The 14637-nt window shown below is 38.2% G+C and overlaps 1 protein-coding gene across 2 annotated transcripts in view; it reads right to left on the reverse strand.

Moving 5' to 3' along the window:
• Nucleotides 1-14622, reverse strand: part of MOSPD2 (motile sperm domain containing 2) — a 28503-nt gene extending 13881 nt beyond the window's left edge. The window contains exons 1-5 of one of the 2 annotated variants that reach the window (XM_051795039.1): nucleotides 14522-14622; nucleotides 14203-14269; nucleotides 4465-4620; nucleotides 3714-3800; nucleotides 2328-2482 (exon numbers count right to left, since the gene is read on the reverse strand). In XM_051795039.1, the coding sequence (XP_051650999.1) occupies nucleotides 2328-2482; nucleotides 3714-3800; nucleotides 4465-4620; nucleotides 14203-14269; nucleotides 14522-14530 (474 nt within the window). In that variant the 5' untranslated portion in view covers nucleotides 14531-14622. The remainder of the gene's footprint in view (nucleotides 1-2327; nucleotides 2483-3713; nucleotides 3801-4464; nucleotides 4621-14202; nucleotides 14270-14521) is intronic. The other variant, XM_051795040.1, reaches the window with a different exon arrangement.
• Nucleotides 14623-14637: the final 15 nt, after the last annotated feature.

Raw genomic sequence — 14637 nt, forward strand, 5'->3', positions numbered from 1 at the left:
AAACTTAGCTTTAGCACCTAGGAAAGAAGTCAGACTTATGATTGGAGCAATAACTTAAGTACCTAAACTACTGCAGAGTATCAACATGAGTTAAGATATGCAGGAAAGGTAAACCTTTAACACTAAGATAATCTGTTGAGCTTCTCTAAAGTATTATATGGAAAAGCACTAAATATACCAAAACTTCCCTCCAATAGTTGTCTCACATAGTTCAGTATACTACTGCACTCAGCAGAATATTTCCAAAGGGGAAAAAAACCAAACAGTTTTCATTTAAAGAGGATTTTTTGTTTCAGTATTAGTTTGTGGTATGCAGAGAAATTGTGGGCAGACACTTTCAGAAATAGTACAAAACATTTCTAACTGAGAATCTAAAGCCTGTTGTAAGAGCAAAAATGCTATGAAGAATGGGTTTCTAGAGCAATGTAAACATACTGTTAAAACACTTGTGGACAGGATGAAAAAACCCCAAAATACTGTGTAAGAAGACAAGTCACAACTTGAAAGCTTTATCAGTAGCTTCAGTAACTAGAAACCAACTGATAGTTTGGCATCTTTGGAGGCAAAAGGTAGCCTCTAACAGAGGCATTTATCTCAACTGTCTGTTGCTTGTACTAAATGCAGTATCTTTCATTTAACAGCATAAACACAGTGATGGATTCCAAAGTAACGACTAGAATCTCCATTAACAAGGATGCTGCTCTCTATCAGATTAGCAGAAGGACAGATACAGTATTTCAATGAAAGTCTGGAATTAGAAGTACAGATTTCACAGACCATTCAATAACTGCACCTATTCTAGTTACCTGACATGGTGCAACACAGCATGAGCTATTAGAATTATCGGCTGCATACCAGTGACAAAAGCCAACATAGTAGATGTCCATAGGAATGGAACAAAAAAGAGGCACACTCTGGAAAAGAACTTGGAAATCCTTAACTGTTCTACATGCCTATAAACAGCCATTAAAAATATCCCTGTTCTGTGATAAATGTACCAACTGTAAAGGAAGACTGTACAGTGGGACACTTAGGGACAGTGCTGTAGTTAGGGACAGCACTTGCTGAGATTGTGGCTCTGGGATTCTCAAGGACACTGGAAAGAAGTTGCTTCAAAATATACTCCATAAAACCTAAATCAAATTGATCTTTCATATCAAGGAAATTATTACAGTCCTTTATTCTTGTTACACAAAACCATAGCTCCAGTATTCCCCTTAGGAGCATGGATAGACAGCTCTCACAGCACTGATAAGAGTAAGAACACTGATCCTCCCTTTCAAAGTACTTATTTAGGGCCTTGAGGGAAAGCCATACAAGTCCTGGTTGAGGTCACTTGGTCTGTTTAGTCTCAAGGAGACTGAGGAGAGACTTTATGGCAGTCTACAACTTCCTCATGAGGGAAAGTAGAGGAGCAGGCCCTCATCTCTTCTCTATGGTGACCAGGGACAGAACCCAAGGGAACAGCCTGAAGTTATGGCAGGAGAGGTTTAGGTTGGATACTAGAAAAAAGGTTCTTCATCCAGAAGGCTGGGCATTGGAACAGAGAACTGGTCACAGTACCAAGCCTGACAGAGTTAAAGTGTTTGGATGATACTTTCAGGCACATGGTGTGACTCTTGAGGATGGTCCTATGCAGGGCTCAGGGTTGGACTCTACGATCCTTGTGGGTCCCTTCCAACTCAGCATATTCTGTGATTCTGTGATTTGTCAAAATATCTTCTCATAAGCTTGTGACCCTGTGCTGCACAGCTGCAAGGTCTTAATGCAACACAAACTATCCTGCCTGCAAAAGGCAGAAAAGTTTTTGGCTTTTTTGTTGTTTGTTTGTTTTGCTTTTTTCTTATATTCAAATGCATTCTTACCATACCAACAAAAAAAAAAAAAAAGAAGGAACAAAATAAAGTTTTAGCCATTTCTGTAATAACAGGACAGCATGGCATTTGGTAAGAAAAATGTCAATATTCTTTAAAAAAATTCTATTTTTTTGACCTATAGACAATCTACAAGATTTTTAGTTATTAGAATAAATCTATAAATATGTAATGAAAGGTAGAATCTCCAACTTTCATGTTAAAACAGCTTAGATTCAGCTCAATCACCAAACTAAAAGTAAAGTTTTCCATGTGCTGCAGAAGACAAAGTTTAATATGTAACAAACTATTTTGGAAACTGTTCATGCCATGGAAAAAAGCCCAACATAACCCTGATGTCAACAATAGTTACATTATTTAGATATCAAGGACTGTACAGGGACTTCCCTTTTTCTGGGAACATCAGTTAAATAATTAAAAAAGCAATCAGGAAAAGGCAATAAAAATACTTACTATGTGACTGATTCCAGTTTCAGCCATGTCAAATACCACTGTTAAGGGCTTTCCATGATCTCTTTTGGCATAATGTTCTAACCAAAATGCTACCAGTTTCTTTTTGTCAAGTTGCTGTTTAGGATCTCTTGTATGATGTTTCACTTTGAACCAAACTTGGAGAAGAACACACACAAAAGTTGAAACAACAGATCCAAACCAAGAGAAAACATTATGCAAATAGCTATACAGGACCCAGTGAAATTTATTAACACCTCTGAGTTTGTCTTCTACATTTCTACTTATTTTGTGGCTACTGAACAGCCAGAAAAACAACTGCATACCTCTCCACATACCCCCCACTTCCTTCCTCACATTTTTATAAATCCAACTTTTCAAAAACTGAAAATACAAAGAATTACACCCCAGAAGAAACGTCAGTGGAAAAATACTTTTCATGCATTTAAAGACTACTTATCTAGATTATAATTTCATAATTTCAAATTAAATCATGTGGTCCTAAGACATAACATTATGTTCAGCATTTATTTTATGTGCTGTTGTAAAATTTATGTTTCTTTTTCCGTTTAGGTTTTCTACAGCATCCTACTTGATGTGTTTTGAAAAACTACTTATATATGCATTATGAATTATATAAAAAGCAACTGATCTTTCTAAAATAAATTGAAAAATTCCAAAAGGTGAGCAATATTGTCTAAATGAAAGCCCAATACATATTCACCTGGAATAAAACTAGATGAGTCATACAGAAACTTGTTTTTCACAAAAAACCCCACAAGCATAATTCAAAGTAACAGGCTTTATAAAAATGTCTGAGACCAAATTACTGATTATACAGTGAAGTGATAAAAGAAACACCCGGGGCAGTAATGTGAAGAGCAGCCTTCCTGTTTAGTATCTTTATGATATCAAAATTAGACAAGCCGGAAAGTAATTTAGGTACACTCTTAATATTATTCTCCCTAAAACTTAGAAAGTATCAGTGAAAAAAAACATGTTTCTTCTCCATGTCTTTTACTTCCAATTGCAAAAGTGAAACATGAGTTGCTAGAAGAGCACTGACAATACACTGCAATAAGGAACATTTATCCTGACCATATACTCACCACAGTGGATACAAAAACAATGAGTTTACACAGGTAAGTTAAAAACTGCATTATAAATAGGATGAAGGTTTATGATTTTTTAAAACTGCTGACAAAGTTTACCCATTCCCTTTCTGTGATCCAAAGAAATACTCCAGGCTACTAAGATACCACCTCTACCAAAAACAACTGCCAATATGTACCTACTTCTGTTCTTAAGAGATTTATTTTTCAAAAAGATGCTAAAATGCCACAAACACAATCATGATGAATGACTCAAATTATAGTCTGTATAACTTACATAATTTATAGCCTTCTTTATCGTATCCATGCAGGAAGAGAGCACCAATTTCAAATAACCATTTTGGAAGGACAGATTCTGACAAGTCTGCAAAGCCAAATGAAACATTATTTCAGTAACTGTGTTAATAATCACATCGTAACTTGACATGTTAAGTCTCTAAAAATGCAAAGATCTAGCTACAAAATATAAAAATATCTTCATGAACCACTTTCTGAGGCCTTTAGTCAAGCAAACATTGAGATCATTTGAAATCTCTATCTTCTTCCACTCACACTATAGAGTAGGATCTATTTACTGAGAAACAAGAATAAAATAATCTACGTAAGAAAAAAATGCTGCAAATATTTATTTTGCTCATATTTGCAGCTCTCCTAACTTTTAATTCAGATTGTGAAGTCCTGTAGATAGAGCTCACCTTCAAAACATTCTCACAGCACAAAAATGAGATCTATTCTACTGCGTGTGCCAGAGTAGTGCTATTACAGTGAACAAGAGAGCCCTGTTTGCTGTGGGGGTTTTGTTGTTTGGTTTTTTTTTTTAGGACTCCACTCAAGTAACTGCGAGGAGACAAAACAAGATAGATGAGTAAGAATTAAAGCAAAACCAAACCAAAACAACAACGAAAAGGCTATCTGTGTTACTTGCAAGATCTTTAAGAGATGCTTAATGAAACTACATATAGAAGTCAGTTGTATTTCCATAGGAAAGCAACACACAGCTTCAAAATCATTATATAAACATAGCTTACCATTAACTGTATATTCTTTCCTCCACTGAAAGCTTTCATCAATCATCTTTAAAGTATCATCCACAACATCATGACGCCAAATCAGATAGTTTTCAACCCATTTATCATCTTGCTGAAGTCTTTCCACATCTCTAGAATCATATTTATCTGATTTATCTAGCAAATAAATAAATAAATTAGTGTAAAAACATAGCATTTGCTAGAAAAACATGAAGAGATTTGCCAAGTGTATGTATATAAGTATCTACTAGGTACATGGGATTTCTTCTGCAGTTCCAAATTTAAGCAAACAAGGCAGAGCATAATAAATTGATTAAAACCTGTTGTGATGCTATTTAGGGACACTACAAGATTACTCTCACTAGAAAAACATTTTCTGTGATTCCTATTCAAAGAAAAAAACATTAGAAAACAAGAAGGTGCTTGTAGAACTGGTGTGATTTTCTTAAAACCAGTTTTTTGTAATTAACATGAATTATTATATAGTCTAAGAATCTCTGTACTGACATATACTGTATATTAGGCATCACCAGCTCACGCTTACAGGCAACAAATGTTAAAATTACTATTTTTGACCATGCGCTATACAGAACTGCAATAAACAAAATTGTTTTCTCTACAAAAATTGCACTGTTTCCACCTATTATAAATTGTTATCCTAGCAAACACAAACTACATGCAACTCTAGAGCAGTATAAAAGCCCCTAAGACTTAAACTCTTCTTGCACCACACTAGCAACAGGATAACAGCTCTAGGAAATACTTCAGATAAAATAGGAGTTGTTGCTGCTCTTTTTTTTTAATTTTTTTAACAGGGAAGCTTGTAAAATACAAATGCCCAAGTGGACCTATTCCTATTGTAGATATGCTTAAACAAACACTCAGTTTTTAAAACAATGCTCCTCTATCTGAGGAGTTGGTATAAACAGAATGTAAATCACGAGCCCATGACAGAAACAGGCTTCTGAATGCAACAGACACTGATACACATCTCTTTGCTAACTACTAAAAAAAAAAACAAAAAAAAACCAACAAACAAACAAACAAACCCTTACGTTTTTAAGTTATTCACATATTTTTTTTTCCAAGGTAAGCATGAATTTAATACTGATCATTAATAAAATCAGTTAATCTTCATGTACTGCAAAGACTAGTCCTTTGTCAGCAGCAACAAATTCGAAATAACTACTTTCAGAGCCATCATAATTAAACTACTCAGAACTGTGACTGGATGGTTTGAAGATGCATATTTCAATCAACTTAGCTCTGAGGAAAATGTTAAGAGAAAGACACCATTAAGTTCTGTCAATATTTGTAGTTTTACTGGTCTACATGCAAAGATATGACCTATTTTACTTGTCTTTCAATTTATAGTGTTTCCTGTCACAGATTAGTCAATATAGCTGTAAGAATATACCACTTTTAAATGTGTCCATCCACTAAGAGTTATTATAGTTGCACTCCCCCAGCGCATCTCTTCACACCTGACTGCTTCTCACATACATTATCTACTGGGTTCCTTTTTCATTAGGTTCCAAGTTTCTCCTTCCCTTGATCCCATCCCACTACCTTACCTTGTTCCTTAGACTAGCCTAGAGTTAAATCATGCTTTCCTTAATCTTAGTCTCCTACTTGCTCCTCTCTGCCCAAAAGCCTGCAATCCACTAAAACCTCTGTAACTACTTAAGTTCCTTCTCTCATCATTTCTATACTTGCACAAGACAGTTGATTCCCTATAGTCTGACTAAGCCCAGTAAAGTGATCACTTAGCACAAGACTGATGTGCTTAACTTCCCTGTGGCTCTAGGTCAACAGATGGATTGCAAAATTGCTAGGTATGAATTTTGTAGTCTCAACTGCTCATTTGAAATTTTATTATTCCCCCAATGATTTAGGGTGTGGACATAGAAAAGCTAACAGTACTTACTTTCAAGTGAAAAGCATGAAAAATTAACACTGAAGAAGATTTCTGCAGGACATCTGAGTCCTAATTCCTCCCTGCTCACAGCAAGGTTAACTTCCAAGTTCAAACAGGTTGAGTACTTTTTTTTAGTCATGTTTTGAAAATTCTAAAGGGTAGAATGATTCCACAGCCTCTTTTCATGTAGCATGCATTCCAACTCATAATCCCTTCAGAGATACTGTCATGTACAGTAACTAAGCTGTCACATCCACAGCCAGGTAAAGCAAGAGAAGCACTGGCTTCTCTCAGCCATAGCACAGTGGCTGTTCTGTGCTGTGCCTTACTCACTACAGTACATGGGCTATTCAAGCCATACCTACCCACTCAGAGCCACAGCAAACCAGGGCTTTGTGAGATCAAATATTTACTTTACATCAGTATTACGTGTCTCCAGTGCCTGAGGTACCTTCACCTTAGTTCAGTAACCTCTAACATGCACTAGCTTCCAGCTTCGAGTGACCACAGTTGATCCATCAGCCAAGTATTCTGCTGAGAACAGTCCCATGTATATCCTACTTATAAAAGGGATTTGGGTACTGTGTACTTGAAGAGAAAACCCACCACCAGGACCCTGAGATTATCTCAGTTGGTTAGAGCCTGATAACGCATGTAATGCTAAGGTTGTGGGTTTGATCTCTGTGGGGGCCATTCACCTAAGGGCTGGACTTGATGATCCTTGTGGTCCCTTCCAACTCAGAATACTTTGTGATTCTATAAAAACCTGACAAGATAACATTTCACACTACTTTTTGAGGCTCTCTTCTCTGCTTTCAGTATCCGTTTGAGAGCACAACTGTCAAAATAACATAACTATGCACCTCGTATCAAACTGTAACTTAAAAATTGAGATACTGTTATGTCAAACAAGCCTCAGAACACATTTCTCAGTCACTAAAAAATTCTCCCAAACTCTGAACTTAGATAATAATTAAATAAATATAGAAATTTAACTTTGTGAATATTTTAAGAAAACAAAAGAAGAACAGAGAAAATGTTTTATCCAAACTTCCACCATCAACGGGAAGCAATCTGGATTCAGAGATAGGGATAGTTGAATATTCTCAACAAGGAGTATGTAACCTTAATTTATATATATAATACAACACACTAAACCAAGGGGAATAAGTAGTAAAATTGTGCATCCACAAGCACTTGCAGAATGCCAGTATTTGAATCAGGTAAGCTTAACAAGACCGACAGAATAACAGGAGTACTGATTACTGCATGACTTTTACCTGATTTATCCCATTCTTGCTACAAAACAAGTAAAATTTAGAATGAGAAAGCAAACAAGAGAAAGGTGTTTTATCTCACATATAAAGCAGAGTGATATAAAATTGCTGAAGTCCTTCCAAGAATCCAGTGATTAAAAATGAGTCAGTTCAGAGGACAAATTTCTATTCAAATTTGTACACATCACAATTTTACAGACATGTGGGAAACTTGTTTTCAAACTATGTTGTGAAATAATATGAATGTTTCTAAATTTAAATCACTCCTGAAACACTTGACCGCAGTTCCTGTGTTATTAGAAACTTCTGGAGTTAAATCAGAATCAGTTGAAAGAAAATAAGACATTTTTGGAATTCTCAACACATAATTTAAATACATCCTGCACCACAATTAAGAAGCCAGAAAGGAAAACAGAAGTTGAGGGACACCCAAATGGAAATTCAAGTGAAACTATAAACTGAAGTAACTTCCCTCAGACCATCTCCAAGCCTAGCCACTCATGATACCTTAAACATATACTGATAATTTTCTCAACAGAAAATGAGGTGCTTGATTCTTCACACGTGCAGAACTGCCACTAAGACACTGAGACACTAAGGTTAGTCATCCTCAACTCAGGAAGATGGACATCTCGGTATTTAAGTCCATAAAGAACAGAATTTCATGAAGTATTTGGAACACACACCACTTGCTCTAAAGGTTACACAAGGAACAGCATTAACAGCTACTTTTGCCAGAAAAAGATATTGAAACCCATGTATGTAACAGCAGTCCCAGACTTTTGTGAAACATTTCATAGTCCAGAAGCTCAGAAACCTGATTACTCCCTTACTCCAAGGGATTCAAATCTTTCTGCATCACAGAATAGTTCCACAGCCTGTGGAAGAAGCAAAATTGGAATGCTGCAAGACTTTTCCATTGAACTGGCAAGCTGTGTAAAAACCAAGCAAGACAGATACAAAAGAGCAAGAAAAAGTGTAATCTACTTAGCAAATTTTATATTTACCAGAGCATCAAACCCAAATTCTAAGCTACATGGGAGAGAGTAACAGTGACAATAGCAAGGAGAAGAGGCCACAATTAGCCCTCTTTATTCCTTTAGCTAAAAGGCCTTCAGGAAAATGTGAGTGAGCAAGACCGACCAGGTATTTACTCTTATTTTGAAAATAGTTGAAGTTACTTTCATTTCCTCATTGAATATTTGAGGTTAAGGGAAAAGACTGGAAGAAGACAAAGTTCTCTTTGAACAGCAGCTTCTTATATTACTTGTATTACTTGCCTTCCCCTTTTTTTTTTCCATTTAAGTGAGGAGTTCTGTTCTTCCATAAGCACATCCTGCCCTTTTAATAGCAGAGAAAGTTACAGTGAAATTACCGTGTTTCAACATAAAGGATCTTCTATAACACCAAACAGCTCCGAAAACAACCTCAGAATTGCACAAAACTGAATGAATACGAATTTCACTGCAATACTTTCACTAGAAGAATGTTAAGTCTTTGATGCACAAATTGTCACATCCCTTCTCTTCACATCATTCTTCTATCAATGCCATCTACATTAAAATGCCAGGAGCTCCTGGAGCAGGTCCAGCAGGGGGCTATGAAGACAGTTAAGGGACTGGAGTATCTCTCTTACAAGAACAGCCTGAGGGATCTCGGCCTGTTCAGTCTGGAGAGGAGACCTTATCAGTGTCTAAGTATCTGCAGGGAGAGTACCAAGGGGATGGAGCCAGGACAGAATCTTCTTGGCGGTGCTGAGCAATAGGTTAAGAGACAATGGGCAGAAATTGATGCACAGGAAGTTCCACCTGAACACAAGGAAGAACTTCTTTACTGTGCAGGTGACCGAGCACTAGAACAGACTGCCTGGAGAGGCTGTGGAGTCTTCCCTCACTGGAGATATTCAAGAATAGTCTGGAGGCAATCCTGTGCCATGTGCTCTAAGATGACTCTGCCTGAGCAGGAAGGTTGAACCAGGTGACCCACTGTGGTCTCTCCCAACCTGACCTATTCTGTGATTACCAGGAGAGCAATGCTGTGCTGCTGTGTTTTCTTCCCATGTTCATGCTTTAGGAAAAATTATACAAATTTGAGAATATTCAACAGGAATATAGAAGAAAGACTACAGGACTCAAAACCAGGCAGCATAGCTAAGTCCTGCACTAAATTAATCCAGAGAAGTTCAGAATTAACAACCTGAATGACTCCTTCCTTCAGAACAAGCTCCTATCCAGAAAAGAAAAGAGTAGGACATACATAAAGCTAAGTAGGGATAGCAGCTTCATGCCTTTGAAGAGAAAAACTCCCAACACTTCACTGTACAAAGCAGGGGGGAAAAAAGTAACTTAGAAAAGTATGTGAAGTGTTCTATCACACAAAGACTCTCAATTTAACTACTGCCTTAAAGCCATTTCAGCCAAGAAGTCTCAGTCCAAAATGGTCATAATTATTCCTCTGACCTTGGCTAGAAAAAGGAAACCCATTTTAATTGGCTTGTTGATGCCAAACATTAAGCTAAGTACTATAACAATTCAGGTATGTGCCTTCAAGTACTAGATGAGGAAATCAGCAAGACTGAAAACAATTTAAGAAGATCAGTAGCCATAAAGGGACAGGGATAAAGAAAACAATTATTTCAGTCCAATAAAGAATTATTTCAATAACAAACAGAAATAAAAAAATATCTGCCTCCACAAAATGAGATAAACTTGTAGCAAAACTGAACACTTTCAGTGACAATAGAGACTACTTTTAATAGAAGGCTCAGTCATTAATATTACAGAGTTTTTTATAAAAGTATGTTTCCTATCTCATCCTTCCACCATCCTCAACCTGAAAGTCAAGAACCAGGGAAAACACATTTTTCAGAGCATTAAACCACACAAGCAGGTATGTAAAACATTACTTTAAGAGTCTTTTACAATAGTCCTATCACGAGCTTTTTTTAGGGATGCACCATATGTCCAAAATTTTATTTGCAATCAGACAATATGATTAACAAAACTCATTTGGTACTGGTTTAAAGAAAGTCATGATGAAATTTAATTCTTCAAATTGAAGTGGGAAACCTCTCTTGCAAAATCTTCTGAAAATTAAGCTTTGCCTATAGGAGAAAGTAAAAGGATGTAAATAGGGAGGACAGGAAATACAGGCAATTAGAAATGGTAAATATGCAAAAGCAAATGCAAAGAAAATCTGTGGACTGGAAAGATGTAACAAGATTTGATTATAAATAATTTCCATTGTAACATTAAAATGGAAAGTAATAGCCTAGATATAGAAGCTAATTTTAGAAATCTTCTAAGGAATGAAAATTCACTATAGAAAAAGACATGATTGTTTGCTAGAAAACACTGTTAGTACCAGTCAGTACTAGAAAATAATCTTTTGTTTTCATTGTTCCTTTCACTACCAGAATCATTTACATCACTAACTCTCACAAAGAATCCAAACAGACAAAACAGAAATTAGGCCCAAAAACTGTGAAGACAAAGCACTGTCTACCTACCACATCAGACAGCGTTTGTTAGTCTACTGGACTGAAAGGAACTTTTCACTATTGGAAGTGAAAATGCAAGAGTTTTAATTTAATGGGACATACATTCCTCACAAGAACTGAAGTTGTCTTTCTAACCCAGCTATAAAGTTGAATAAAAAGAAAAAAAACCACCACACGATCCCAGTTAATATTAAACACTGCTTTGCAGATAAGATCCAACAGTGGCCAAACTTTCCTTCTAGAATCCCTGAGCAGCCAAATTTGCTCAAGAACTTCAGCAAGAAAGTTCTTGTGCGAGCTTTGGGGAAACGAACCAGTAAGGTTCTCTGACACTCTATTTTCCACACTGTATTCAACTATCAAAACAGTTTTCTGATTTAGTCACATAAGTGAAACAACTGTATAATTCAAAAAACAGATTTATGGTGCTTTCAACTGTTGAACACAACTCTTCCCATCCTACCTTGAAAATTATCAAGGCCAAAGCATATTATTTGGTTGTAACTTTTATGTGAAATATCAAACTATAACACTCAACTCATGTTGCAATATTAGACTTTTCTGAATCAGCTATATAGTAATATAGTTTTGTAGATTCTACTTTAATGTAAAAATAGCATTCTGCCAATAAGTGATTTCAATGGCCCCCTAAGTTTTCATTTCACAACAAAACTAAACATTACTGTAAGGCCATCACAGCATTTGTGACCATTACTAATTCTTCCTGCATGAGAGAGTGAAGAGGGAAACCAGTAACTATGAGTTACAGAATGCAGATTAATTACTTCACCATATTTGATGATCAGAATCACCAAGTTCCTAGAATAACCAGTTACACTATTTTCCTCAGAGGGAAAATGAAACAGTGACAGCTCCAACCTCCAGAAACACAACTGCCTGAAAACTTTACTCAAACCTTTAACACCTGCAGCTCACCTGTAAATGGAATAAAGTCTGCTCTGTAGAGGCCCACAATTCTATGACCACTCTAAACTTCCACAGGAATGATCAGGTTCTCAGTGTAGCGTAAACACGCCCTTAGTTTTGAAAGCAGATTAAAACTCCTAGATATGAAGCAACCATTTGTACCCATACACCACAAACTCACAGTTTTGGGGGTGTCTGCATACATGCACCTCCATGTTTGACCAAGAAGCATAAAAGAATACATTTAAGAACACGCAGTAAAGGCTGAAGGATCACTATAAAACTGAAATCCTGTGTTTTCCTCACTTGGAAGTAGGGCAACAATGTTAAATTGCTTCTGGAATTCCTTAATTTCAGGCAGAGTCTTAATAACATAAACTCAAAAAAGTCCTAATCCTATTTGCTTGAAAGGGCTAAGAGCCCCAGACCGTGACCCAAAAATGGGCTTACTGAGAAAAACATGTTCAAAACACTACAAATAGGATTAGGGCTTACCTTGCAACAGTATTCAATTATTTTAATGGCTGTATCAACCAGCCCAACAGAGGCTTCACCACAATTAGAGAAACTTGTGGAATTCCAAGATTTTAAGGGATTGGTCAACTGAAAGGGTAATACTCCCTTTCCACAGCAACCGTCCCAAAGCAGTTCTAGGTTTTCTGAAGTAACTACTTATGAGCATGACTCTGGGATAAAAGAATATAAAGCAAGTTGAATCATCTATCATATGAAAATATACACTAACTAAAAAGATTAAGAGCCAAAAGAATCTAGAATTTAAGACAATCTTCCACTCACCTTAGCCTGAGCTTTCCAAAGACATCTTTATTCATTTGGAAATATGAATTTCAAATGGTAATAGAAGCTCTCTCTGCTTCAAGACTTTCTAATAATTTTGTCATCTTGGCAGAAAAATAAGTCATTCCTAACCAAAGCCAAAGTAGACTCCTTTATGAAAGTTAGCAGAACAACCATATGAGACAAAGTTGTACCACCCTCAAGGTTTCCAGAAAAGTGTTCTGGCCAATTACAAAGAAGTCATAGAAACATGTAACTCTTACATAAAACTGAAAGCGACATAACCTCAATAATTCTGATCAAAAGCACCAAAGTAAGGCCTGTGTTTGCAGGATTGAGGATATTAAAGGAGATGCAGGTAACACAACTACTGGACTCTTACTGTATTTGCATTAAAAATTAGATAGAAGCTTGCCTTTAATGAAAAGTCTCTAGAATGTCATAATAAAATGTACTGCTTACTACAATTGTTAGCATACTCTACTACTATATATTCTTCCATCATAAGCAATGTAAATCAACCTTGAAATGAAAGGACATCTCGTCAGGCTTACCCCAGTCTTCCCTCTCCCCTAGGCATCCCCACCATCTCCTGGCCTTCATTTACAAGTTTAAATGCACCTGCACTTAAGAACCAAGCAGGACACCCCGCATGACACAAGCATGATCTTAATCATGGCCTGCATGAATTTCAAGTGCAAGTTACTCCAGAAAAGCAACTCTTCCCTTAACAAACTCGTCGAGGACAGAATTCTCTTCCCACTTCCCATCCATGTTTTATATCCAAAAAGCACCAAGCACACCAGTGTCCCAGACACCACCCTACAGCCAGAAGGAAGGCAAAAGGACAGAGAGCTTTGCCCGGACAGGTCCTGAAGCCAAAGACAGCAACCCACCACGACAGAGAGCACTGAGAGCCAGCACAGAAATCCACTGTGCACCATCCCCGTCTACAGCTTTGGGCACCTTAAGCTGCACCAGGGGAGGATTAGGTTGGACATTAGGAAGAAATTCTTCACAGAAAAATGATTAGATATTTGAATGGCCTGCCCAGGGAGGTGGTGGAGTCGCCGTCCCTGCAGCTGTTTAAGGATAAAGACCAGACGGGGCAGTCAGTGCCATGGTCTGGTTGACAAGGGGGTGCTCAGTCTTAGGCTGGCCTCGATGATGTCGGAGGTCTTTCCAACCTAACTGATTCTGTGCAAAGGCACAAACACCCAGTCACCTGGGAAAGGAGGCACCTGACACACAGAGGGGAAAAGCGATAGCGGACAAGCCCGAAGGACCGCGTCCCCCGCTCGCCGCCCGCCCCGGCTCACCTGGCAGGTACTCCGCCTCGAAACGCCGCCGGGTCTCGCTGACCAGCGCCGCCTTGTCCTGCCGCTGCTGAAACGAAACAAGGAACGGGAGGCCGTGGAAGGAAGGGAAGGCCAGGGCCCCAAGCGACCCCAGCCAGCCCCAGTCCCAGTCCCAGTCCCAGCCCCAGTCCCAGTCCCTCACCCGTGCGGCAGGGCCGGGCCACCCGCCCCGCCCCGCCTCGTCCGACCACCAACCGCGGGCAGCTACATGCAGACGAGCGGGTGGGCAGACGGGCAGGCAGTAAGGCAACAATGAAGGGGCAGGGGCACAGGGACTCACCTCAGCCATGGTCCGGCGGATCCGCCCGCGCCGCCCGCTCTGAGGCGGCCCCAGGAGCGCGAGGGGCGGCGGGAAAAGGGGACGGAGCGCCGCGTGACCCCGGGGGGCGGGGCTTC

This window comes from Manacus candei, unplaced genomic scaffold, assembly GCF_025592945.1.
Source record: "Manacus candei isolate 608988 ecotype Guabito, Panama unplaced genomic scaffold, ASM2559294v1 h1tg000041l, whole genome shotgun sequence".
Taxonomy (NCBI): Eukaryota; Metazoa; Chordata; class Aves; order Passeriformes; family Pipridae; genus Manacus; species Manacus candei.